Genomic DNA, 25,883 nt, shown 5'->3' with positions numbered 1-25,883 from the left:
GTAGCCCCATAGCGCAGGAATTAGTTTCCATCAGTGCTATGAATTGCTAGGGGAATGTGTGCTGTGCTCTTTGAGAATTAAAAACAATTTAACAATATAAGCTTTTAGCAATTTTTTTTTCTTTTTTTTAGTACTGGTGATGACTTGGTAGCTTCCCAGTTTTACAAAAGACATGACAAAACAAAAAAAGCATTAACAAGGCCAAAGGTTAGCTGAGAATGACCGACCTATTGGCTTTGCCAATTCGTGTAAGATTTAAAATCTAGTGGAAGTAGAATCTTGCTGATGAGCACTTCTCCTAACTACTGTTTCCTCACCTTTAGAATATCCACATACCTCAGGTTGGATCGCAAGATTTAAATTTCATTCCACCCCGAAAGTGATCATGGAGTTGCATATAGGCACCACCCCTGCATTTCAATGTTACTATCTTTCTTTGTCTTCATATGCAGATCCTGAGCTCCGTTCAACATGCTAATCAGTTTTTTCCTCTCAAAATCCTCAGTGAGCAAGGGGAACTGTGCCCCCTCCCAAAAGTATAGAGTTTACATTTTGTAGAGACTGTTGCAAACAAATGTATGTGACATGCTACCTGGTGTTTTGATTTGGGGCATGACGCAAAGTCCTGCAAGGAGTGCACCCTTGTGAATCCAAAGGCAGTCCGAGAAAGTGAAGCAAAGCTGTACGTTGCTGAACACCAAAAGAAGTCCTAGAAATCCCACTTGGTCTCTTGGTATGTCAAAGCGGAAACATAAGAAAGCCAACTCGGATTTGTCCCAGTCCAGTTACTCCCAATGTGGTTTCACCCCTGCTGGACTCTACGATGATGCCTGCAGCCTCAGACCACAGGACCCTTCCACCATGAGTCCTGCTGGACACAGGAACCTGACGCTGAAAGACACCCTTGCATCCGTCACCCGATGGCCTTGGAGAAGAAGACGAAAGGGTCACCTGTGTCCCTGAGCACCCCTTATTTGTTACCTACTTGTTGGTTTTCCCCGACTGGCTTCCTAGATATAGACTGCAGCCATTTCCCCCAGGGGATCAAACTCCATTGAAATACATTGGGCACCAGACCGCTGTACTACACCTGCACCCGGCTGCCCCAGTGCTGCCCGGAGTGACCTGTTGGCGCGTTCTGACCCTTGCCCAGTACCTACCTTAAAGTTTCTGAGATTGGTCTCGTAAGGCGTCATAAAGTACCTGTTTGCTGACTTTGTTTTCCTCCTATAAGTTAACATTGAAGAACTCCAAAATATTCCAGTATCCATTTTTGCAAGTGAAAAGTATTTATACTTAAAAACATACTTACCTTGCAACGAACTTCTTAGTTGCAAAATGTAAATATAAAAAGAAGTATTATTTTTCTAAATGTCTCTGAATTATACTTTGAATCTGTGCCTCATTCATTGTTTCTGTGAGTACAACAGATGCTTAGCACTACCCTAACTTCTTGCCCCGACTGCCACAAAATAGAGTGTTAGTACTATCTACTTTAAGCCTCTTCAAGCGCTGTTCAGTCCTCCACAGGCACCACCAGCATATCTAGGGTATCGAGACATCCTGCTATGAGCTCCAAGTCGGCCAACAGCATGCTCTATAGGATGAGGCATTGTTGCAGGCAAAGGACTCCACAATAGCCCTATCTGTTGAGTTTGCAATCCCAGCCTCATCTATAATACACTGCTTCCAGCGTGTCTTCGCCGCTCTCCTACTATGCCATGCAAGAAGCTTGCCTGCCTTACCCCAAGCATCGTATAGGCAATGTTATGTGGCCAACAATTGCTTTTTCACCTAACCTTTTGGCAGGTCTTGATATTCCATGCGGAGCACCTCAATTTGGAGGAGGACTTGCGGGTCTGTCAAAGCCCCGGGGGACTTCTCAAGGTGCAGCAACCACGCTCAATCCTCTCAATTTCCACCACTGGCCTCTTTTTTTTTTTTTTTTTTTTGGGCGCTATGAAATTCTGTGCCCTGTCTCTTGGGATTGCATTAAAGGATTCCCACACTACTATGGCAGGCTCCACTCGCCTTTCGTTTCCCTTAAAATAAAGCTCTGAGTCCACCAGTAGCTCCAGGGCTACTTCATCCCTCAAGTCCCTCGTGTTTAGCTTCCATCCTGGGCCCTCCCACCGTAATGCAGTGGGGAGAGTGACCAAATGTCAGATAGCCTGCCTTTTCCACCCTGGCCACCTCTCCTGCTGGGGCAAAGATGTAGCCAATCCTAGAGAAGACCCTATGCAATCTTCAAAAGTATAAATTGCCTCTGTCTCTCAAGTGGCAGCTCTTCCACAGGCCAGAGAGCCCCATGGTGGGCACAAATCCTGCCAAAGGAGTGTCCCTTGGCAGGGGCCATGTTCAAACTGAGCAATCCCAGTCAGGAGCCATAACGTTGTTGAAGTCATCACCAACTACGCAAAAAGTGGAATTTGCCTCCTGGTTACTACCTTCTGCAACACCAGCACTTGCACTCGCAGTTGTGGTGGTGCATAAACACTGATCATGGTAACCGAGGTCCTTCCCCTCATGCCATGCAACCCCACATATCTACACCTGGAATGGGGGTACTTTTGAATCAGTATACCCACCCACCCCCAGCTACAGGTACACTATGTGTTCTCGACTAGTGAATGCCCCTCTGCCAATGAAATGGCAGTAGGTCCCCCAAAAAGTGCGTCTACTGAAAAAGATCAATGTCCAGCTTAAGAGGTTGGATGTAACACATAACCAATCCCAGTTTCACCTTGCTACCCAGCCTGTTAATGTTCCAGGACAGTATGGAGTACAGTGTGCTGTCTTCCGTTCTAGCCTGTGTCATATGGTATCCCTATGTCCCCATCTGAGGTTCTACCCATTTGTGTTCTGAAAGTGGTGCGTGTATGTATGCCCCCTCGCCTAAAAGTGGAGTGTAACATGCTGACCCCTGATATAGAAACCTATCCCTCCCCACCTCCTGCTGCCCTCACCCAGTGTAAATCCTCATTACAACAGAACAACCACTTAGTAATAGGGCAAGAGGTCTGTAGTCCTCCCTCAAAATTCAGAAACTCTCTCTCTACAATGTCTGCGTGGGGAAACCTCTCAGATGGAGCACATCTGTTTCCAGATTCCCAGCCCAGATCCACCTTACATGTTAAGTCTGTGTTGATGAGAATCAATCAATCAGGAATTTGTAAAGCGCACTACTCACCTGTGAGGGTCTGAAGGTGCTGAGGAGGGGAGGTGGGAAGGGGGGGGGGGCCTGCTACTGCTCAAACAGTAAGGTTTTGAGAAGTTTCCTGAAGGTAAGGAGGTCTTTGGTCTGGCGCAGGTGGGTGGGAAGAGTGTTCCATGTTTTGGAGGTGAGGTGCAAGAATGATCTACCGCTGGTTGTAGTTTGGCGGATGCGTGGGACGGTTGCGAGGGCGAGGTCTGCGTGGTGGAGATGTGAGGTCGGGGTGTAGGAGGAGAGTCGTCTGTTGAGGTATTCTGGTCCGGTGTTGTGCAGTGCTTTGTGAGCGTGGGAGCAGGGGTGGTGGTAACCGGAAATTCTTCTTACTTTCCAGTCAGTCACATGCTTCCTCGGTGGAGCCAAAGAAATGTGACCGACTCCCCTCCAGCACTAAGTTTTCCCGGGTATAGAAGCATACATCTCAGATTAAGGGATCAAAGCTTTTGATTAAGTGCCAGAAATGATGTTCTTTGAGCTAGTACCCTGCGGGTGTAGTTCGGGAAAATCCATACCGAGGCCCCTTCAAATTTGGGAATCGCCATTTTTTCAGGCCTATGCAGTATCTTGTTGCGGAGTCCTTATAATTGAGGATTTTGTCTACAATAGACCTTTTTTTTGGGGGGGGGAGGGGGGTAGTGGGGGGGGCATCTTGCTAAGGCTCTGTGGGCTCATTGGAGGGGGTCTCCAGACCCATAAGACTGGTGGCCCGTTTTTACAAACCCACTAACACCCCCCAAAGGAGAGTGGTGTATGATCGACCAAACAATGGTGGCAGAGCCACTCAGAGATTCCTTTGCAACCTGAAGTACTCTTCACTAAAACACTCAATTGCTCCCAGATTATAAGAGTCACACTGGAGGTATAGCATAACGTAGAAGTGAAGGACAGCCTCACTTATTTTCCATCCCCCCCTTCAACCTCTATTGGGGGCAACCCAGAGTTTCCACCTGGACAGAACAGAGCCCTGTACCAGAGGTGGCTGAACCGACAGTGGAAGACTCTCAAGGGCATGTTTGACCGAGGCACTATTAAAACATTTGACCGACTGCAAAACAATTTCCCACGCCAGACAGCCATGCTATATCCCACATTTATAAGATATTAAACACTAGGGGGAAGATACTAAACTCCCTTTCCAGCGATCACTGTAAAAGGTACTGTGTATAACACTAGGCCAGGACCAATGGGGGTGTTGACAGGGGGGGGGGGGGAATAATGGAGCGAGCAATTAATTTTGCCTCCCATGATGGGGGTAGCGAATGTCTCTTGGAAATGATTAATCGCTGGTACTATACACTGATGTGCTTGGGAAAGGTGGGAGACGCCATGAGCACTGGAGAGGTTGCAGGAAGGAGTGAATCTCTGTTCCATGGTTTATTACTTGCTGAGGTCCAGGCGGCCATTGCGAAGCTGAAGGAGAAGACACCCGGGCCCTGCAGCCTCCCGGCTGAATTCTTTAAGCAATACATTGTGTTGCTTGCATCTCACCTGCTGGAGCTTTTCCAAGAGGTGAGAGTAAACTTCCCCCTGCCCTATGATGGGCTACCATTGCTGTGATGCACAAGAAGGGTGAGCTGATGACTAGCTGTGGCTCCTATCGCCCCATTTCCCTGTTAAATAGAAAATCAAAGGTGCTGACTACAATTCTGGTCACCACACTGCTTACGGTGAGAGTCTTGCTCATACATAGGGATCAGTTTGGATTCATGCCTGGCAGGTCTACCAGACTCAACCTTCGACGTCTGCATAATTGGATGTCTGAGGTCCGACAGTGGAACCCCATGTCTTCCTACCGTCGGATACCAAAAATGCGTTTGATGCAATCTACTGCCCCTTCCTCAACCAGACATAAAAAGTGTGGTTACTGTGCCAGGCCCCTACTGCAGTGGTGAGAGTAAATGTCACCCTCTCGTACCCTCTTGTCTGTATTTCCCATCAGATGTTGCACCTGTCAGGGATGCCCTCTGTCCCTCTTGCTGCTGCTTTTTGACCTCTCAAGTGAGCCTCCAGGATACGTGCCTGTCCCGATCTAGATGGATTTAAGATTTCGGCCCTAACTACAAGCATTGGATTCATTTACTGTACCAGACCCCTACTGCGACGGTGAGAATTAATAGCACCCTTTCGTCTGTATTTCCCATTGAATGCGTCACTCGTCAGGGGTGTCCTCTGCTCTCCCTGCTTTTTGCCCTCACAATTGAGCCCCTGGCCTCCAGGATTCGTGCATGGTCTGATATCTGGGGTTTTAAGATCTCGGAGGGAGTCGAGGTCCTTGATCCCGGCAATCCTCCAGGCATTCAAGATGTACGAAATCCTCTCAGACTACCACATTAAATGGGATAAATCAGTGCTCTGTCACGCGCACAGCCCATTCGACTTAACCACCCTCCATTAAAGCTCCAGGTTGCAAACAGTGGCTTTCAATACTTGGGTATTTATGTTACTCCCCATGTGCTTTACTAAAAATCTGGGATGAGTTCCCTTGAATTTCCTTGAATTCTCTTGAAGTGGAGCGCCCTGCCTCTGAAGTCTCTGGGAAGGTAAGCCATTTTTAAAATTGAGACGCTCCCCCCAAATTATTATATGCCCTGCAACATGCATACTATCTAATTCCGATGGTCATGTTCGCCAATATAGAGGGAGATCTGAGAACTTTGTTATAGTATGGGTGACACCATAGAATAGCTTTTAAAAAGCTTAAATGAAACGCATACAATGGGGGAAATAGCCCTCCCGGATGTCTTGGACTCTTATTGGGCGACACACATGGTGGCTAACAATTAATGGGTGTTTGCACCACATGGACACCTCAAGTATAGGTTGGAGCGAACACAGTTTGGCAACTGGTCCCACTTGCACTGCTTATGTGGTGGGAGGGGTTCTCAATGGTTGTTACCAGCGACCCAGATGACACTAGATGTCTGGAAAAAAGCCCCTAGATGCATGGGGTGGGCAGGTACAGTAACAAGGGTGACGCCTATGTGGGACGGGGCATGGATGAAGGAACTTGAGAAATTTAAGGGATTTGGAGCTTGGGCTTTGCTGGGGATTTCCCAGATAGGAAACCACCTAGAAGGTAGTAAATTGATGCCCTTTGCCTCCCTAAAGACGAAGATTCAAATAAACCCGAACCAATATTTGAAATGTGCACAGCTGAGGTATGTTTAGAAAGCAGAGGGATTGGTAGACTTTGAGATCCTTGAATACGCCCCTCTGAAGAGTAGGTTGTTAACGGAACAGCTGTAGTCCAAGGCGATCTAGCTCACAAGCACTGTTTTCTGGCTAGGCGCTCCTTCTGCCCACCCAGATGAATGTACTACACTAACTGTACTGACTCAAGCAAAGATTTGATTTCAGTTGTGGTTGGTCTTCCTTTAAAATGTGGGTCTCTTGAATAAACCCTCTCCCGGTGTCTAGCGTATAGCAGTGTAATTTTATGCAAGTCGGAATGTCACTTGAGTGGGTTGTTAAAGTTATTGTATTGGCTGTCAAAGAGAGTGAAGTGGGTAGTTGTGTCTGTACCATAGGGTACCTGTGAGTGGCATACCATAATTAGGTCGAGAAAGACAGGCCCTGCCCCAAACGTCCCCAGGAAAATAAACTGTCACCATGACGTTAAACAACAAACATATAAAAGAGTTGTTTCCTTGAGATGGTCTCGAGATGCAGGCAAATGCCCTGTCTATTCCCCTTTTGAGCAACACCAAAGGCAAGATCAGTACTAGTGAGAGCGTATGGGGGTAAAATCCTCTGTCGACTCTGGTCCCAGAGTAAGTTTCATCCCAGGCTGCAACTCGCTGTGCGGTCTTGAAGAATAGATCCCCTGAGCTCAACCCCACAACCCATCCTCTCCATACTCCCAGCTGCCCCTTGTTCTCCAATTCAGCGTCTAAAGGGGGCCAAATGGTCTCGTTCAGGCAGTCTAGGGGCTGTCCTTTTCTGACTTTCTGGACGAGCTGTAGGGTTGCTTTGCGACCAGCAAAGAATCTCTTCATCCTTCGGGGACTTTGCACTTTAGTGCTTTACAGTTGTTTACACTGGGCTTGACTGTAGGTAAATCCCTGTGTTGTGTGGGATCCCCTGCAGGAGAAAGCAGACGCAGGACCCGCTGGGCGTCCCAGATCAATTTGAGGAAATGTCTCTTTCCTTTCCATCCGAAGAGGTGTCGAAACTGGAGGGCCCCATCTGTATCATACCTTATGGGCCCTGAGGAAGACGGTGACGTCCGGAAGGCTTTGTTCGGCAAATGCCACTGTCATCGAGTCCTGGAAGATTGTATGGGGTCTCCACTCTGAGTTGCCTCTGGGATTGCTTCCTTGCCCTCAAAGTGGTGAAAGCAGACCAATATGTCAGGGGGATGCTTCCCTTTTTGGGTCCTGCCGCTCAGCTGTCTGGGCCTCGTTTATGCATTGGGGGCCACAGCTGTGCTATCCAGTAGTGCCTCAGTTAGGCCCTAGATACAGTGTCTAATGCTGCCGCCTTCTTTGCCGTGTTACTCCTCAATTGCAAAGGATACACCTTTGAGAGCGATTCTTTAGGTCGTCTTATTTTCCTTGCAGGATTGCAAGTTGTTTAGTGACTGTTACCAATGAGAATGCATACTCCTCCATGTTTAGGGAGCGTTCATCTTGGGTTGTTTCCAACAAGTGGACCCTTTAACCAAGGTCGTCCAGGTCGTGTCTTAGTTCATACAGGTTTTGTTTGAGATCCACCTTAACCACCTAAATTTCAGTTGTGAAGTCCACAAAGAGTTGGAGCATGAGGCTTTTAGTGATGGGTTCATTCTCAGGGGAGGTGGTATTTCGGTTGGGGGTAAGCATTGTGGTCTCTTTGCTTGTTCTGTTTGGGGGCCCTTATCTTTCTTCTTTGAATGGGGCATCTGGAGGAGGTTTTTTATCGAGGTTTCACATCTATGTCTGGTGATCAAAATGTCAGCCAGGCTCCCACTCCATTTAGGGATCCTGTCGGAGCCCTTCTCCTAGCTGTACAATAATATCACTGTGTGTTACCTGGCACAAAGGAGTTTTTCTTTCAGTTTATTGATTTAACAGTTTATTGAACAAAATCTGATTAAGCAGTATTCCAAGTAGTTTTCTTTTCCACCAATGCATGTTCCTAAGGTGCAAGACAGCTTTAAGAATCTTACAGCTTATTAATAAAGTAACTATTCACTCTAGACGCTGTAACAAATAACCCTTACATAATAGTGCAAGGACGTCTTACATTGTCATAACCAAGACTCTTGAACATTAGCTTTGCAGGAAGCAAGCACAATTGCTACTCTACTGAGCCATAACATTCATCAGAAGCATATTTATCTATGTTCATACCCATAGGCAATTACAAAATGATTTAAAAAAATCAAATATGATTGAAAGGTCCCATGAATCTGTTCCCACTTGTCGCAGACATGACTTATTTATTTGTATTGTTACATGAAATAAGGCACGTTCAAGCAGGCGCTTGCTGCTCTGCTCCTGAAGAACATGACATCTGTTCTCTAGTCCCTCACGGTTAACAGGTCCGTTTTGAAGCTCGTTCACCTGATTAAAATCTTTAAACAAGCATTTGCGATGCAATAGCTATTGGCATTGTAAATTCATAACTGGATTTTTCTTGCCACATAAATTGGTCAACCCTGCCTCATGTCAGTGAGCTCAGTGTCTCATTGTATTGTGCTACCTTGTTCTCAGCTTGTGTTTTGCCTCTGGCTAATCTGCATTTTCACAAGAGTCTGAGTGGTTCTTGCCATCCCTTTGGTTGCAGATTGTAGTGTTGAGCTCCCCGCTGTTCAGGTAGAGACGTTAAGCCTTGTGCATCTCACAGAAGGCTTACTCTTTTTCCTTGGGCGTACTGTTGCCTTCTGTGTTCCTGGCATCCTCTTATTCAGTTTGTCTCAGGGGTGATCTTGCTGCTTTGTGTCTGCTCCCTGTTTTCATATTAGGGCTTTTGTATGTCTTTGGAGTAGGCAATTTGCTCTACAGTTCTTTCCGGTTGGACACCCATTGGAGTTGGGGTATGGGCACCTTGCTCTATCAATCTGAATCGTGTTTGTCTGGCTCTTATTGTATTGCAATTACATGCTTATGGCATGTGTAGCTGTAGATACACATGCTGTGCATACTCCTGCCATCTAGTGTTGGGCTCAGACGTGTACAGCTTTTTTTGTTCAAAGAAGTCTTTCGAGTCACGAGATATAGTGACTCCTTCAGTAGTTGGTAGTGCTTGTGGACATTGACTTCTTAGTTAGATTGTTTTCTACTGCTGTTGGGTTCAGGCATTTTCCGTCTTGATCGATGCCTTGTGAGGGCCTCTTGAGTGATCTGTTTCTGATAGCCTTCAAATAATCTGTGCACCTATTTTTCTCAACGTCATAGTGATGGCTTTGCTTCTTCGTTGAAGATGATTCTCTCACCCACGTGGGTTGTCTGTGTTCCCAGTTGTGCCCTTTTCCACAAATTTTGGGTTTGAGGATGGTCTTAGTGTGATTGGAAAAACACTTTTCAGATACTGTCCACAATGCCATTATGATTACTCATGGGCAGACCAACACGCTGTCTGAAATTTGTGCTTGTACCAGACCACAGTGAGGCCACCTGCTGCTCCTGCCTCTTGTTTGATGTAAGAAGACCATCCCTAACAGTTGTGACTCTTGGCTCGGAGGGCTTATACGGACCAGCAGAGACAACAAGATCCCAGGTATATCTTGGGGGACGACATCGCCCGGGAGGGTGTCAATGCCACGCAAGAAACAGCTTTCAGCTCAGAACATGAGTCACAGTCAGATTTAGAGGACCAGAACCACAGCCAGCATCGGCTCAATACCAGAGTATGCATGCAATGAGCACCGCATTGCAACAAGGCACCCATGGCGTCTCCGGAGGACAGGGCTTCCAGCCCTAATTCAGAGTCTCGGCCTCCCGGGCCGCCACTGCACACCAGCCATGGCTGGCACTGATATAAGGCTTCGAAGTAGAGTTTGGTGTCCACTCCGACATTGAGTCAACCGTACAAGACCTAGTTTCCCTCGACGCCGACAACATCTTCGGTGCCCACCAGTGGGTTGGCATCAGGGGACATTTTGGAGCCAAAACAAGCATTAACGTCCAAAGTGACTTTGAGGCCCAAACAGACACCTGAGCCCGGATGCCTGTCTACAGCAGAATCCATAAGCCAAGAGCACCCTGTCCTTCAGCGACATCAGGATGAACTGGACGCTCACCAGTGACACCTGTTTATTCATTCCCACACAAGCAAGATTATTGCTAAGCCTCCACCTAACGTGCAGCAGGCTCTTCCTTGCCAGAGGCATCGCACATTTGAGGAGCAGTTGACACTGTAGTCACCACCACCTCCAAAGGTGAAGAAGAGACATGTCCGTACCCCTAAAACCTAACCATTCTTCTATTTCTCCTAGACCTCCTCCTCCCCTTATCCTCCTCCACATCCTCAAATGCCCCTTCACCTCTGGGATCTTCCCATTCATCTTAGGGTAAGGGGACCCCTACACCACTAGTTTTATTCGAGGTCCCATACACCCAAGACCCCCACAGGATTACTTATGGTATGATTATGAGGTTGTCCTCAACCTAACGTTCCTGACATGTACCCAGCCAAGCCATCTACTCCTTATGACACCACATCATATCATGAGGTTATCCAGAAAGCAGCTACCTTTCACAAGGCGGCTTTGTATTCTGTACCTGAAAAGGAGAATTTACTAGTGGAAATGCGCTCTCATATGCAGCTGACCCCGCCCCTATTCCTGCCAATGCTTAGATGTATGCCTAAGCCAGTACAGGAGGTGTTTAAAAACCCAGTAAAGGCTAAAATTGTCACCCCAAGGGTAGACAAGAAGTACAAACCTTAACCCTCTGACCCATCGTACATTACAGACCAACTCCCACCAGACTCATTGTGATGGTACATCTTTCCTGTAAAAGAGCGAATATCCAGAGCACCAGGGATGCCCAGCTCCTGATAGAGTAAAAATTGGATCCAGGGTTGCAGCTCAGTCAGCAACCTGTTGGCACACGGGCAATTCTGTAGGGTTATTGGAAAAATAGGATCTAGGATCACACCCAGTGTGATGAAATATGGTAGCTTATACAGTACCTTCAGTACCAGTGTAATGAACAGATTTGGGAGATTGTCTCAGAAGGGCAGACCATCTCTAATACCACGATCTGATATGCCCTTGGCACGGCACACACCACTGCTAGGTGAGTTCACTCCAGTATTCTTATCTGAAGACACGCTTAGCTTCGTATCCCTGGCTTTACTCTAGAAGTTCCTCAGCATCTGATCAACATGCCGTTCGGTGGAGAACATCTATTCATTCCACAAGTAGATCTGATGCGCGAGAAATTGAAACAAATATGCAGATACTGCCAAGGCGATGGTAGCCCTGCAGTCCCCCTCCCGTTGCGTCCTTCTCCCCCCTCAGTACCACCATCAGATGCACCAACAGCAAACACAAGCAACACAAGGATACTCCATAGGTAGAGGTGGAGCAGCTAAGACATCTGTTCATCCTAAACAGTGATACCCTCCCACCCTAAGCACACAACCCCTGTTGGGGAGCGGCTGCAGGTGTACCTGCAGCAATGTAGAAACATTACTTCAGACCAGTGGGTCCTTTCTACTGTGGGACATGGTTACTGTCTGGAGCTCACTGCCACGCCACCAGCCCCCCCACACAAGCACCCGTTTTCCACTCAACACCAACACATCCTCCAGGAGTAAGTTTTGGATGGTTGGTCATTAGTTGTGTGGCCTGCTCAAGTAATGGGCCCGCCCTCAGCCGCCACTAGAAACCAAACACTTCATTGTAGTGCTTGACTCTCATAGGGTGGCGTTGCAGAGCAGTCCACGGCTTACTCAAGGTTGGTGGTGTGGGCTAGTCCTCGCCATTCATGGGCATGCAAAAATAACACTCAGATGATTGTCCAGTCTGTGCTTTGGCTTCTGATTAAGTAAAAGCACATTTTTACACCCACACTACTCAATACTGTACACCAATTTACAAATATACACAATTTGCACGTCATTCAAAAGTAATTCCATCAATCATTCTGGTCTCCCCTGAGGGGTAACTATAATCCAACAACCCACATAGCAAAACATTTACTTGTGTACCCTTGCAATATTTGACTGTAACGTGGAGTGAGAGCCCCTTTGGTAAGAGGTTGCGGTCAGTCTCATTTCTCAAATAAGATTGAACAAGAACCTGTATATGCATGTTGGAATTCTTTATGCTGTTAGGATTACTTTCAGATAACTCTAAGATTACTCTTGATAAACATTGTGTAACACAATTCTGCACCCCTAGAGGATGCCTGGTCATGTCCACCAGCAAAGAACAAAAGTTACAGCCAGGAGAGCTTGATAGACATATTGAACTCTGGCAGGGTTATACTTCACTTGTCCCATGCAACTAGGGTTGTGGGCTGGTTTGCGTATTCGATGAGCGGCTCTCCTGCTGTGCCATGGAGAGCCGCAATGCTTTCATTCTGCAGTTGCTTTGTGCAGCCTTGTGCCACTTTCCTCCTTGTTCGGGGTAGTTGGGTCCCACCTGTACACCCTGGTGTTGCTGCTTCCTTGGAGGGCAGCGTGGGGAGTGCACCCCCGGCTGCCTCGGGTTTGGGGTGAGAGGGATGTTCTGTCCTTCCTCATTGGGGAACGGCGTGGGGAGCCCACCCCGGCCGTCCCCGCCCAGCTTGCACCTCCAGGTGCTGCTGCGGGAGCCGGCCTGCCATATGCACGTGTGCAGCTCCCTTCTCCTCGTCACCGTCTGGGCCCTGCGATGGGGTCCATGGCCCCTCCTCACTTCTGTGGAGAGTGCGATGGTGCTCCCTGCCCTCCTCTTCATGGGGATTTGGGGCCCCCTTGGCCATCTTCACGGGGTGCGACTGCGCCCTCTGCTTCGGTGCAGGGCCCCTCTGGCATTTTTCATGGGGAGCGCGAGGTTTCCTGGCTTTGTTTTTGGCCTTCTTCAGCATCCCCTGGCTTCACTTCCTTGTGGGGCCACTAGATAGGGGCCAGGGTCCCATCCAGCCCCTTCACTGCGGCACAACAAGCCTCCCTGACTTTACTTCGGACTCCCCGGCCCTGCCCACAACTGTGCTTCTTTGTGGGGCCTGGGATGGGGTCCGGGGCTTCTCTGCAAGTCTTCAAGGGGGTGCAGCGGCATCCCCGGCTCTACTTATTTTGGGGGCAGCCCCCCGGCCTTAGCCCACCCCGGTGCTCAGTCTGAAGCAGTAGCAGAGCCCCCTGCACTTTGCCGTTTGCTTGGAGAGAGTCAAAGATGGCAGACCTTCTCCTGGTGATATCTCAAGCCCCCAAGGGGTGATTTAGATGTTTCTGGTGTCATTTTGCTCCTTGTGGCGGTCCCTTGCCACCAGGAGCACTTTCATTAGACCTCTTGGCCTAGAAGGTTTCCAAATTGTAGGGAGCCAGTCCCACTGACTCCCTATGCCAGCCTTTCCTCTTGGTCTCTTTGTTTTCTTCTGGACTGCGCTCCCTCCTTGTGCCAGCCCAGTCTTTCGTCCAACCAGTCCACAGGAGAGGGTAAGGGAGACAGCTTACCTGGCCTTGACATGCGCCTTGCTGGGTCTGAAATATTTGAGGGGCAGAGCCCCTGCCCCAATGGACAGTCACAGGGTTCTTTTTACCAGTTGTCCCTGACACCCATCCTCAGTCCTTTTGTCCTGCTGGGAAGCCCAGCCAAGAGAGAGAGCCCTCCCCTGTGCAAGACCTTTTAACTGAGTGTGGAAGTGAGCAGCAGGCCTGCTCCTCTGGCCTATCCAGATATGTTGCATCACTTCCTTGCCTCTGTCCCCTCCTTCCTGTAGTCTTCTGGGATAGCACAAAATGGCATTGTCCAGGATTTAGTTGCCACTAATTCTGAAAGGCTCAGCTTTTCATCCCCTGACATTCCTTCCTGGCACGGGATGACAGTTGGCTGATTGATGCAAGGCCCTGCTCAGGCAGCTGGACAGAGTAGTATAGTAATTGGCCCTAATCCTGAGCTGAGTCAGAGAAAGATGGCATTACTGAATGGACCCATAAGTTGTACACCTATGCTTTTGTAGCCTACTGCATTATGCTTTTCATACAGGTTACAGTGCACATGGGTGTGACTCTTAACTCGGTGGACCCTAGGGGACTGGAGTTGCACCCTAGGCCATCCTTCTCATTTGTATTTAATGAGGTGCCCCTAGAGTGAAAAGTCAGTAAGCACACTGACGTTGACATTTAATGTAGTGTCCCTACAGTGGAAAGACAGTAAGCATACTGACATGTGTACACCCATCCCATAAGACCTACTCCTGGTCACCACCTACTCTGCATAGTTCCTTCTGTGCCAGGATACCTAAGCACAGTTCTTGGGCTACGCATGCCAGGAATACACACCTCGCAGCCCTCACACAGGTGCGCACACAAGATCACATGTAACCAGCCCTGGACCTCCTACCCCTGCTGCTTGACAGCAGCCTTTCCTTAACAAGGCGGCACCGGCGGTAAACAGGCACAGTCTATTTTACCATGAGTTTAATGTAGGTGAGTCCCCAACAATGAGGCTCCCTCACAATAAAAGGTAAAAAACCAGGTGATTCAAAAGCGAAAAATCAGGGCAGACAAGATAGACAGAACCGTTTTCTCACAGTACATAAATGCCCTTTTCATAGAGCCAGTGCCACCCCACCAATGTGGCAGGGTTGTACTTCCTGTATTTTCTAAATCCCAAAAAGGAGGGTCTCTCAGACCCATTCTAGATCTCCGGCTTCTCAACAGTTACATCCGATCGGAGCATTTCTATATGGTCAAGCTCCAAGGTGTCGTACCACTTCTTATGCAATGACCTCGCCGCGTGACTTGAAGGAACGCCTATTTCCACATCCCAGCCCACCCAGCATATCTGCATCAGCTCAGATTGTGGAAAGTGGCTAACAATACCAATTCAAGGTTCTACCTTTTGGGATTACAACTGCGTCCAGGGATTTCACCAAATGAGTGGCTGTGGTTGAGGCTCTTCTACGGAGGAGCAGCATCAATGTCTTTCCTTAGCTCGATGATTGGCAGATAAAGAGCTGAAGCAAACACCACTTCTTGCTCTCATACAGCTCACTTTAGATGTGCTTCACAATTTGGACTTCACCATCAATGTGGGAAAATCGCATCTACAGCGATTATAGATTCAACTCTTTGTAGGGACAATCTTAAACTCAATTACTGGAAAAGCTTATCCCAGTCTTGCTTGCATCAAAGCTTTTCAGTCCCTGCTGCCTCTTTTTTTAGCCAGATTGTCCGCTAACAGTACGTACAGTCATGGGCCCCCTCGTCATGATGGCTTCTTGCATCAATAAAAGTGCTTAGCAAAACAGTTGTCCCTAGCCCATGAGAAGATCTAGTGTTGGTAAAGACCAGCACCCATTGCTCTCTGCAACAGTGGAACAGCAAACGTTTGCTACAGGGCAGGCCTTTTTTGCACCCTGTTCTGCAAATGACCATTACCACGGACTCCTCCCTCACGGGCTGTGGGGCACATTTACAAGACTTCACTGTTCAGGGCTTGTGGACTCCCCTCCAGCAGACAAATCACATAAACTACCTGGAGTTTATGGCGCTCAAAGCATTCTTATGCACATTCACCACAAAATAGTCCTGCTCAAGACTGACAATATGACTGCCATGTACTACCTTCAGAAACAGGGGGGCCGTCGCTCATCCCAGCTGTCAAGATTAGTGCAGAATATTTGGCGATGGGTAATTCACCACAAGGTTCATCTCTTAATGGGTTATCTGCCAGGATTGGGCAATGACTTGACAGATCTGATTAGTAGGATGCAGTATCAAGCCCACAAGTGAGAACCCTTCCCAGAAGTGCTGCTCCACTATTTTATGTGATGGGAGTTTCCTGACATAGATCTGTTGCCAAATGCCCAAGCTTTGCCTCCAGGTTTCAACACCCACAGTCTGAGGGAAATGCACTGTGGATTAACTGGTCAAGGATATTTGCCTACGCTTTTCTGCCTCTTCCACTTCTTCCTTACCTGGTTCAGAAGCTCCGGTGGACCTTCCTCACCTTAATTCTGGTGGCTCTCATATAGGGCAGTTAACCTTGGTTCAGAACCCTCCTCCTCCTCTCGGTGGTTCCGCACAACAAGCTCCCAAACAGGCTGGACTTTCTCACACAACATGACGGGACTCTGAGACATCCCAACTCCAAACAACTCAACCTAGCTGTCTGGCTCCTGAGGTCCTAGAGTTTGATTACCTAGATTTGCTTCCTGTGTGCATGGTCATCCTTAAGCTCGTCACCCCACTACTAGGGCCTACTATTCTGCAAAGTGGAAGAGGTTTGTCCACTACTATCTACCCAAACACATTGATCCCCTAAAACCCAAACTGCAAGAAATTGTCTGCTCCCTGTTGTTCCTGTAATGCTTAGGGCTGGCTTACACATCTATTCACCTACGTTTAGCTGCAGTGGCAGCACACTTGCAGAACAAGGAACACTCCTTGTTGTTTAGGGTTCCTGTAATTAAAGCTTTCGTGGAAGGGCTTAAAATGGTTATTCCTCCCAGAGTACCCTCAGTCCCAGCGTAGGATTTTAATATAGTCTTTACAAGGCCCTTTATTCTTGCTCTCTACAATTTCTAACCTGAAAGGTGGGCTTTTTGAGTTGCCATTACCTCACTTAGACGCTTAAGCGAGATTCGAGCACTCATTTTAGAGGAACCTTTCTTTTTTTTCCAAGATTCACACTGACAAAGTGAACCTTGGGACTAATCCAAAATTCCTTCCCAGTTAACTTAGTTTTCTATCCTCATCCTTGCTCAGTAGAAAAGTAGACACTTCATGCACTAGGTGTGAAGAGCCCTCATGTACTACATTGATACTGCAAAACCAGTTCGCAAAACACAACAGCTATCTGTGGCCTTCAAAAGCAGGAATTGCCTCCTGGCTAGTCAGGTGTATTCCAACTTGCTATGCAAAAGCCAAAAGTGAGCTCCCTGCTTCTCCATGGCCACATTCTACACGTATAATGGCAGCCTTAGTGTTTTTTTTAGGTAACATTCTGAAAGCTGGCATTTGTAAAACATCTACCTGGTCCACATCTCACTCATTCACCAAACACTATTGTGTGGATGTCCTAGCGACACAGGAGGCCAAAGTGGGCAAAGCCATCCTGCGTGCACTCTTTCAGTGCTCTGCAACATCCTCTGACTAGCCACTGCCTTATAAGGGAAACTGCTTTACAGTCTATGCACAGCATGTGTATCTACAGCTACACATGCCACAGGCAGAAAATGTTACTTAAACTGTGAGCATCTTTTTGTGACGTAGTGCTGTAGATTCATGTGTGCCACTCTTCTCCTCAGAAACCGTTGGTTGTTGCAGATAGCTTCTACTGTATTCTCTATATTGTCTACTATTCCTTTCTGTTGCTTGGACATCTTTATGCTTTCTTATACTCAATATCTCCATCCTCACCCGCTGTGCGGGGAAAGACTTATCTTTGGAGTTTGTCCATGCGCACTGCCAACTAAGAGAGGAGTCACTATACCTTGTGACTCAAAAGATGTCTTCAAACAAAAACAAGTTGTACACTTCCAAGCCCAACACTAGATGGCAGGAGTATGCATAGTATGTGAATCTACAGCATTACGTGCCACAAACAGTCTTACAAGGTAGGTAACATTTTCCTTTTCAGGTGGGCCTAAATTTAAAGCTCAAGAAAGGTGTATGTAATGTATTTGTAAGGTAGGCCTATTCACAGTCCCCCTCCTCCCACAGGGTGACCCTGGGTTACAGGAGTGTAGTTAAAGAAATGCCTTAGATTAGAAAGTATGGTTAGCAAGCAAAATAGTTTTTGTCTGCATGGCAACAAAGTGGTTTAAAAGGTTCTAATTTCCCACAGCCGCAAGATATTCCTGATGGACATCGCGCTCCTCCGCCATTAGTGCTGCACAGCAACAGCACTCGGAACATCGACACTCAGACACCTGGTGGCGCAGATAGAGGCAGTAATAGCAGCAGCCGATCACAGTCCATTTCCCCTGCCTCATTCCTCATCATTACAAATGAAGGCAGAGAAGAAAGTCCTTGCTCCGCTGACGATCTGCTTGCTGACAGTAGAGAGAAAGGTATTACTGCCTTTTTAAATTACATTGCATCATTTTTTAATGTAACAGAACCAATGCTCTTTTTGGGGAATATGTAAACCACTGAACGTTTATTGAACGTAAAGAATATTTCACATTCACGGTTTTGAAGTGAAAGTCATTCAAGTGTCCTAATGACATTTGAATTACAGAGAGTTGCTAAGCTTAATCTTAGAGCTACTTTTTATTTAGCTGATCACGTGAATTTGACAGTTTATTTCCTGTTGCTTAGAAACTAAACACAATTTATTGCATATTAGACTGCTCCCAGAATCTGTAGTTTTCTGCTTGTTGTGTAATCAACAAATAACATTGTGTCTTCAGAAAAAAATTATTTGCTTCCCTTGGTTGTCTGAGAAAGTGCCATGGAAGTAACATATGGCTTCTTTGTTCCCATGCAGGTCTTGTAAATGCATTTGCATTGCAGATCATTTGCAGGCTCACTGCATATAAACTGGTTAACTATTTGTCCATTTTGTTAACATATAATTTAATAAATGCACTGAGGTATGGATAATTAGGCTACCGCCTTGTACTTCTTGACATTCATTTGCCAATTCCTACAGTATGTTTTTGTTTGCTATTGTATTCGTAGTTAACTTTTTATATAGCTTCCTTTGAAATACGTCATTAATTTGAATCCCCGAAACCGAGGCCAAGACTAAAGGTTTTACTAAGGGCCAGTGACAAACGTTTGAATACTACTTTAGGTTTCTATGCATCATAACTGAATATCCTGGTGTGGGTTGCAGGCTGAAAGGGAATGTTCTAAACAGATAGTGCTGCTTTGCTACTGAGGCTGTCAAATATTAAAATAATACTTGTCGTTTGAGTGTATGGGAATGTAAAAGTAAGGGTCCTGTGAATTAGGTAGGTGAGGAATCTCCTTCCTGCAGCAACAGAAGGACTTACTGAAGTATTACTATCTGGAAGTACAGTTTTTGAGGAACTTGTTAAGTTGCTGGAGCTCCGGTATTTTGCCCTCCACCCCTCACATATTCTTTCCCACCATGGGACTTTTTTTGATCATATCATGCAATTTTCTCCAATATAAAATAATATCTTTACTAATTTGAGTATTTGTTTGGCGTGTACTTGTTTGTGTATTTTTTGCAAATTACAGTTTTAATGTTTGAAATTTAAATCGTACAAATTTCTTGGGGGTCCCCGGTTTCCAGTAGTGATTCAGTGGGGGTCCTCGGGAGTCAAAAGGTTGGGAAACACTGGTTTAGGGTGTACAGTACCTCCATTTCTTTCTCCGTGCTAGTCTCAGGCGTGGTCTGTGTGTAATTTGGCTCCCCACAGGCCCTCACTAGGACTTACAGCCTCCTTCCCGCCTGGGATAGCCTTGCCTCAAGCATCTGTTCACTGCCATGTCCCCATATGGTTGCAGGCCCGAATACACCCAGTCATGGCGTCAGGACGCCCGCCCCTGAGCAGGGCCCAAACCACCACCAGGGGCTGCCAGGCACAGGAATTTTATGATTTCGGGCAGCTGCTTGTGCGAGAGGGATGAGAGGGGAAGTGGCGTGTGTCCCCAGGTGATGTCCCCTGCCCAGTGTGCAGTATTCGCGATCCACTCCCCGGTTGTGGGCCTCACAGTTCGCAAGGTTGCATCGCCAGGGTACTGCCATCTTGTGTGCCGGGTTACTGGAACTCCATCTGAGGCCCCAAACAGCAACCCCTGCCCGGGGCGGCACAAGAACAAGAGATGTCCACCCGCTCCCGTGGGCCCAGCTTGGGGACCTCAATGCAGGTGTCTGGGGTGCCCGAGGAAGAACAGGGTAAAGGATCAAAGAGGATATCGGAATTTAGCCAGGAGCTCTGTTGCTCCTGTGCGACTCCATCGGTGCCTAGCCATGCCCTGCCTACACCAAGCTGAGTCCACTGAAGTCTCTGTCTCCTTCACTGTGATTAGAAGGGCATCAGATGTCCTTGACTCTACTCTTCCTACGCAGGCAGTAAAGACAAATGTCTTGACTGAGAATGTTAATCTAGCACTGACCAGCCAGGAACCCCTATTGCCTTTTAATGAGGACCGAATTTCGGGCTGGTGGGCACCAGGTCGAAACCAGGATCTTGCTGTCCACTAAACAGACTAGTTGGGAGACAACTTAGGTGTACCTCTAGACATCCTAATTTTCTTTTCCAGTGTTCTACCCCAGAGAATCTAGTGGACACAGGCATCCTGCAGCTGCTTTAAACCTAATTAATTCCTTAGTTCATCGCCCAATAGTGAGTCCAAAGGCTCCTAGGCAGATACTGGCATTCATTGTGGGGCAGTGTGACAGGCGTATTGACGACCCTGCAACCGCTAGTCCTGGATAGTTAAGGTGCAACATAATTATCAATCCACTCTGGTCTGATGGGACTGACTGTCTGGGAAGGGCATTGATTACCAGCATGGCACTTCAGTTCCACATCTGGATACCACAGGCTTTTCATTAGATGTGCAACACGGTCTTATTGACATGCCTTTTGATTGCTTGAAACAATTAGGAGCGAAGGTAGACTCAACCCTGGAGAGATTTAAAGTGAGCAAGGCTGCTGCTCACTCTGGGCCTAGCTCAGCCGTTTCCTTCAACAACAGCGCCCCTTTTGAGGCTTCAGTGGAGGATGTCAGCAGTAACAGCTCCAATATTGCCTCAGCAGCAACAGGCCTCCTAGTTCTTTTAAGCACAAACCCGGGGAGCATACAGACAGTGTCCAGGCCTCCCGGGGCAACATACTAACTCCACTCCTGCAGCTGTCGCAAAACTGCTTTAACCCCTTTGCTGCCAGGCCTTTCCCCCCTCAGGTGCCAAGCCTTTTTTTGGCTATTTGGGGCAGTTCGCGCTTAGGCCCTCATAACTTTTTTTCCACATAAGCTACCCTCGCCAAATTTGCGTCCTTTTTTTCCAACATCTTAGGAATTCTAGAGATACCCAGACTTTGTTGGTTCCCGTGAAGGAGACCAAGAAATTAGCCAAAATACAGCGAAAACTTTGTTTAAAAAAATAATAAAAATGGGAAAAAAGGGCAGCAGAAGAAGGCTTGTGGTTTTTTCCTTGAAAATGGCATCAACAAAGGGTTTGCGGTGCTAAAATCACCATCTTCCCAGCTTTCAGGAACAGGCAGACTTGAATCAGAAAACCCCATTTGTTTTTAACACACTTTTGGCATTTTACTGGGACATACCCCATTTTTAAGATTTTTTTTGTGTGCTTTCAGCCTCCTTCCACTTAGTGGCAGAAATGGGTGTGAAACCAATGCTGGATCCCAGAAAGCTAAACATTTCTGAAAAATAGACAAAATACTGAATTTAGCAAGGGGTAATTTGTGTAGATCTTACAAGTGTTTCCTACAGAAAATAACAGCTGAAATAAACAAATATTGAAATTGAGGTGAAAAAACTGCACATTTTCTCCACATTTTACTCTGTAACTTTTTCCTGCAATGTCAGATTTTTGACAGCAATATACCGTTACGTCTGCTGGACTCTTCTGGTTGCGGGGATATATATATAGGGTTTGTAGGCTCACCAAGAACCCTAGGTACCAAGAGCCAATAAATGAGCTGCACCTTGAAATGGGTTTTTATTCTATACCGGGTATACAGCAATTCATTTTCTGAAATATATAAAGAATGAAAAATAGGTACCCAGAAAACCTTTGTATTTCCAAAATGGGCACAAGATAAGGTGATGAGAAGCAGTGGTTATTGGCACATCTTTGAATTCCGGGTGCCCATACTAACATGTGAATTACAGGGCATTTCTCAAAAAGACGTCTTTTTTTACACACTGTCTTACATGTAGAAGGAAAAAAACTAGAGAAAGACAAGGGGCAGTAACACTTGTTCTGCTATACTGTGTTCCCCCAAGTCTCCCGATAAAAATGGTACCTCACTTGCATGGGTAGGCCTAATGCTCTCAATAGGAAACACAACATGGGTACATCACATTTTTACATTGAAATCTGACGTGTTTTTTGCAAAGTGCCTAGCTGTCAATTTTGGCCTCTAGCTCAGCCGACAACTAGGGAAACCTAGCAAACCTGCGCATTTCTGAAAACTAGACACCTAGGGGAATCCAAGATGGGGAGACTTGTGGGGCTCTGACCAGGTTCCGTTACCCAGAATCCTTTGCAAACCTCAAAATGTTGCCAACAAAACACTTTTTCCTCTCATTTCAGTGACAGAAAGTTCTGGAATCTGAGAGGAGCCACAAATTTCCTTCCACCCAGCGTCCCCCCCCCAAGTCACCTGATAAAAATGGTACCTCACTTGTGTGGGTAGGCCTAGCGCCTGCGACAAGAAATGCCCCAAAACACAACGTGGACACATCACGTTTTCCCAATTAGAACAGAGCTGTTTTTTGCAAAGTGCCTATCTGTGGATTTTGGCCTCTAGCTCAGCCGGCACCTACGGAAATCGAGCAAACCCAGACCTTTCTGAAAACTAGATACCCAAGGGAGTCCAGGGAGGTGTGACTTGCGTGGATCCACCAATGATTTCTTACCCAGAATCCTCAGCAAACTTCAAATTTAGCTAAAAAAAAAAATCACTTTTTCCCCACATTTCTATGTGGGATCACCGCACCGGGACACATTTCCTACCACCCCAGTTCCCCTCAGTCTCTCAGTAAAAATGATACCTCACTTGTGTAGGTGGGCCAAGTGCCTGTGACAGGGAAGAGCCAAAAACATGTTGAAATTGAGGGGGAACAAAAAGCGGGTCCAAAAGGGCAGTTTTAAAAAAAAAAAACATTTTTAGGCTGACAAGTGCAGCAGAATCTTTAACGATATAGATGAGACAATATTGGGTGGTAGGAATTTTGTGGATTCCTGCAGATTCCGGAAGGTTCCATCATAAAAATTTGTGATTTCCAGCAAAGTTGGAGGTTTGCAGGGCATTGTGGGTAAGAAAATGGTGTGGGGTGCATGTGAACCACACCACCCTGGAATCAACCAGATGTTTAGTTTTCAGATGTGTCTGGGTCTTGTGAATTTTTCTACATGGCAGCGTCCCAAAGTCAAAAAAGTGCAGCCCTTACCATTCCAAGTGGGACGATTTTGAGAGTTACCAAGCTCTCATGGCCCAAATGTAAAACCAAAACCTAAAATAATCAAATGTCCTCTTGCTTGCCATGGGATAAGATGTTTTAGTGTGAGGGGAGAGCTGAAAGACTATTTCTCCCTACAGTTGGGGTGGGGGCCTAACCAGGCCCACGACTCCACTATTTTGCCCATCCCCCCCAGTCCCCCCATCCCCCCAGAGCTGCCCTTGGGGGTGCAGAAATTGTCTAAAAATTATTTGGCCCCCTGGGGAGCAGCCCTTACCCAAGGGGCCGCTCCCATCATGTCCAAAGAAAAAAACGTCCCCGGTGTCTAGTGGGCATTTCTGCTGTGGGGGGGGATGGTGGAGGGGGGGGGGGATCGATTCCCGTTCCAGCCCTGACTCTGGGGTGGTGGGGTGGGCGTCCCTCGGTGAGAGCGCTAGCGCTTCCCCCCGAGGGCCGGTAATCCAACGTAATGGTTACGTCTGTGGCGCCCAAGAGGCACAGCCGCGGACATAACCATTACGTCCCTGGCTCTCAAGGGGTTAATTTGTTCTTGGGGGCACACAATTGCCTGGTAGAAGGTAGTCACCTTTCACCTCACCAGATGGCAGAATATCACATCAGACTAATGGGTGCACAAGGTGGTGTAACATACTTCCTACCCTGTGAGGGCATCTGAGATCAGGAATGGCTCCTACTCCCGTTTCTTTCTGGTCCCAAAAAAGGTTGGGACCCTTTCCCTCTGAACTGCTTCTTCCGGAAGGACAAGTTGAAGATGCTTCCTTTAGCCCAAGTTCTGTCAGCCCTCAATCCCGGGGGCTGGATGATAGCGCAGGACTCCCAGGTCCTATAATTTTACATCCTTGTCCTGTAGTCCCATGGACATTACCTGCGGTTTCAGGTAGGTCAAGAGCATTTATCATGAGGGAGGGAATCTGGCAGCCCACTAACTACTGACCACGTCTACTCTGGGGACATTTTCTAGACATAGCAAGCAATGGCAAAGCCAATAGGGTGCGCCTATGCAAGAGGTATTGACTTTGCAAATGTGTTTCTGCCATATTGTACACCAGCATGGCAGCTGTTCAGCATTGATTAAAGTTAGTGGTGAAGAGTAGAGTGGCAGAGAGGGGCACACAGTGAAGTGGTGTAGAGTGTTGTGTAGTTTACTATCAAGAGTCTAGTGTTGAAAATGTAGTGTTGAGAGTGGAGTAGAAGAGGCAATTGCTGGTGGATTAGAGTGTTGAGTGGCATAAAGTGTCAGAGTGACAATGTAGCACACAGTGGAGGAGAGAGGCAGAGTAAAAGAGGTGAGTAGAGTGGCAAAGTGTGGAGGAGAGTGTCAGAGTGGATATGCCAGAGTGATGGAATGGAGTGGCATAGAGTGGCATGCCGCGGAGTGGCGCATAGTGTTGTAGAGTAGAATGGAGTGGAGTAGTGTCGTGGAGTGGCACAGGGTGGAATAGTGTCACTCTCTTGGCCGATGTAATGGTGATGAGAAATGCATCCTTAATAGTGAGGAAGCGAAGTGCAAGGGAGTGCACATAAGGTAAGTGAGCACCAAAAAAAGGTCCCATTGTGGCATCACTAACAACATTGGTGGGAACATGTGGCTAAGCTCTCTTTAGAAAACTGTGATAAGAAAAGGGATAGCGGATCGGGTAAATGTAAGAAGGACAAAAGGGTAACCTTAACAGTTGCCACAGCAATATCTTGCCAGGTTAGTGACAAAAAAACCTCAAACAACAAAACTGAAAAACACCCAATGACTATGCATTCAGGGGTGGGAGGTTTCAGGAGAAACACCAAGCAATAAACTTTTGCCAGTGTTCTGCGTAGACAGATTTTGTGGATGGACGCCTGTAGGAAGTTGCCTCTGTATATACTATTTCAAAGTAAGAAATAGTGTGCACAGAGTCCATGGGGTCCCCTTAGAGGTAAGATAGTGGCAAAAAGAGATAATTATAATGCTCTATTTTGTGGTAGTGTGGTCGAGCGGTAGGCTTATCAGAGGGTAGTGTTAAGCATTTGTTGTACACACACATCAATAAATGAGGAACACACACTCAAAGACTTATTCCAGGCCAATAGGTTTTTATATAGAGAAATATATTTTCTTAGTTTATTTTAAGAACCAGAGGTTCAAGATTTACAAGTAATACTTTAAATGAAAGGTATTTCACTTAGGTACTCTAGGAACTTTGAATCATCACAATAGCATGTACAGTCTTTGTAAAAATGTCAATAAGCTATTTTAAAAGTGGACACAGTGCAAAAATCAGCAGTTCCTGGGGGAGGTAAGTAAAGATTAAGTTCACAGGTAAGTCAAACACAAGTCTCAAAGTTGGGTCCAAGGTAGCCCACCATTGGGGGTTCAAGGCAACCCCAAAGTTACCACACCAGCTGCTCAGGGCCGGTCAGGTGCAGAGGTCAAAGAGGTGCCCAAAACACATAGGGTTCAATG

General features: G+C 47.0%; 1 protein-coding gene across 1 annotated transcript in view; it reads left to right on the top strand.

Moving 5' to 3' along the window:
* Positions 1–25,883, top strand: part of FAM117B (family with sequence similarity 117 member B) — a 399,159-nt gene that overhangs the window by 224,330 nt on the left and 148,946 nt on the right. Inside the window, exon 6 of the mRNA XM_069226040.1 lies at positions 18,138–18,363. Coding sequence (XP_069082141.1) covers positions 18,138–18,363 — 226 coding nt within the window. The remainder of the gene's footprint in view (positions 1–18,137; positions 18,364–25,883) is intronic.

This window comes from Pleurodeles waltl, chromosome 3_1 (assembly GCF_031143425.1).
Source record: "Pleurodeles waltl isolate 20211129_DDA chromosome 3_1, aPleWal1.hap1.20221129, whole genome shotgun sequence".
Lineage (NCBI taxonomy): Eukaryota > Metazoa > Chordata > Amphibia > Caudata > Salamandridae > Pleurodeles > Pleurodeles waltl.
This window is presented reverse-complemented; position numbering and strand designations above follow the sequence as displayed.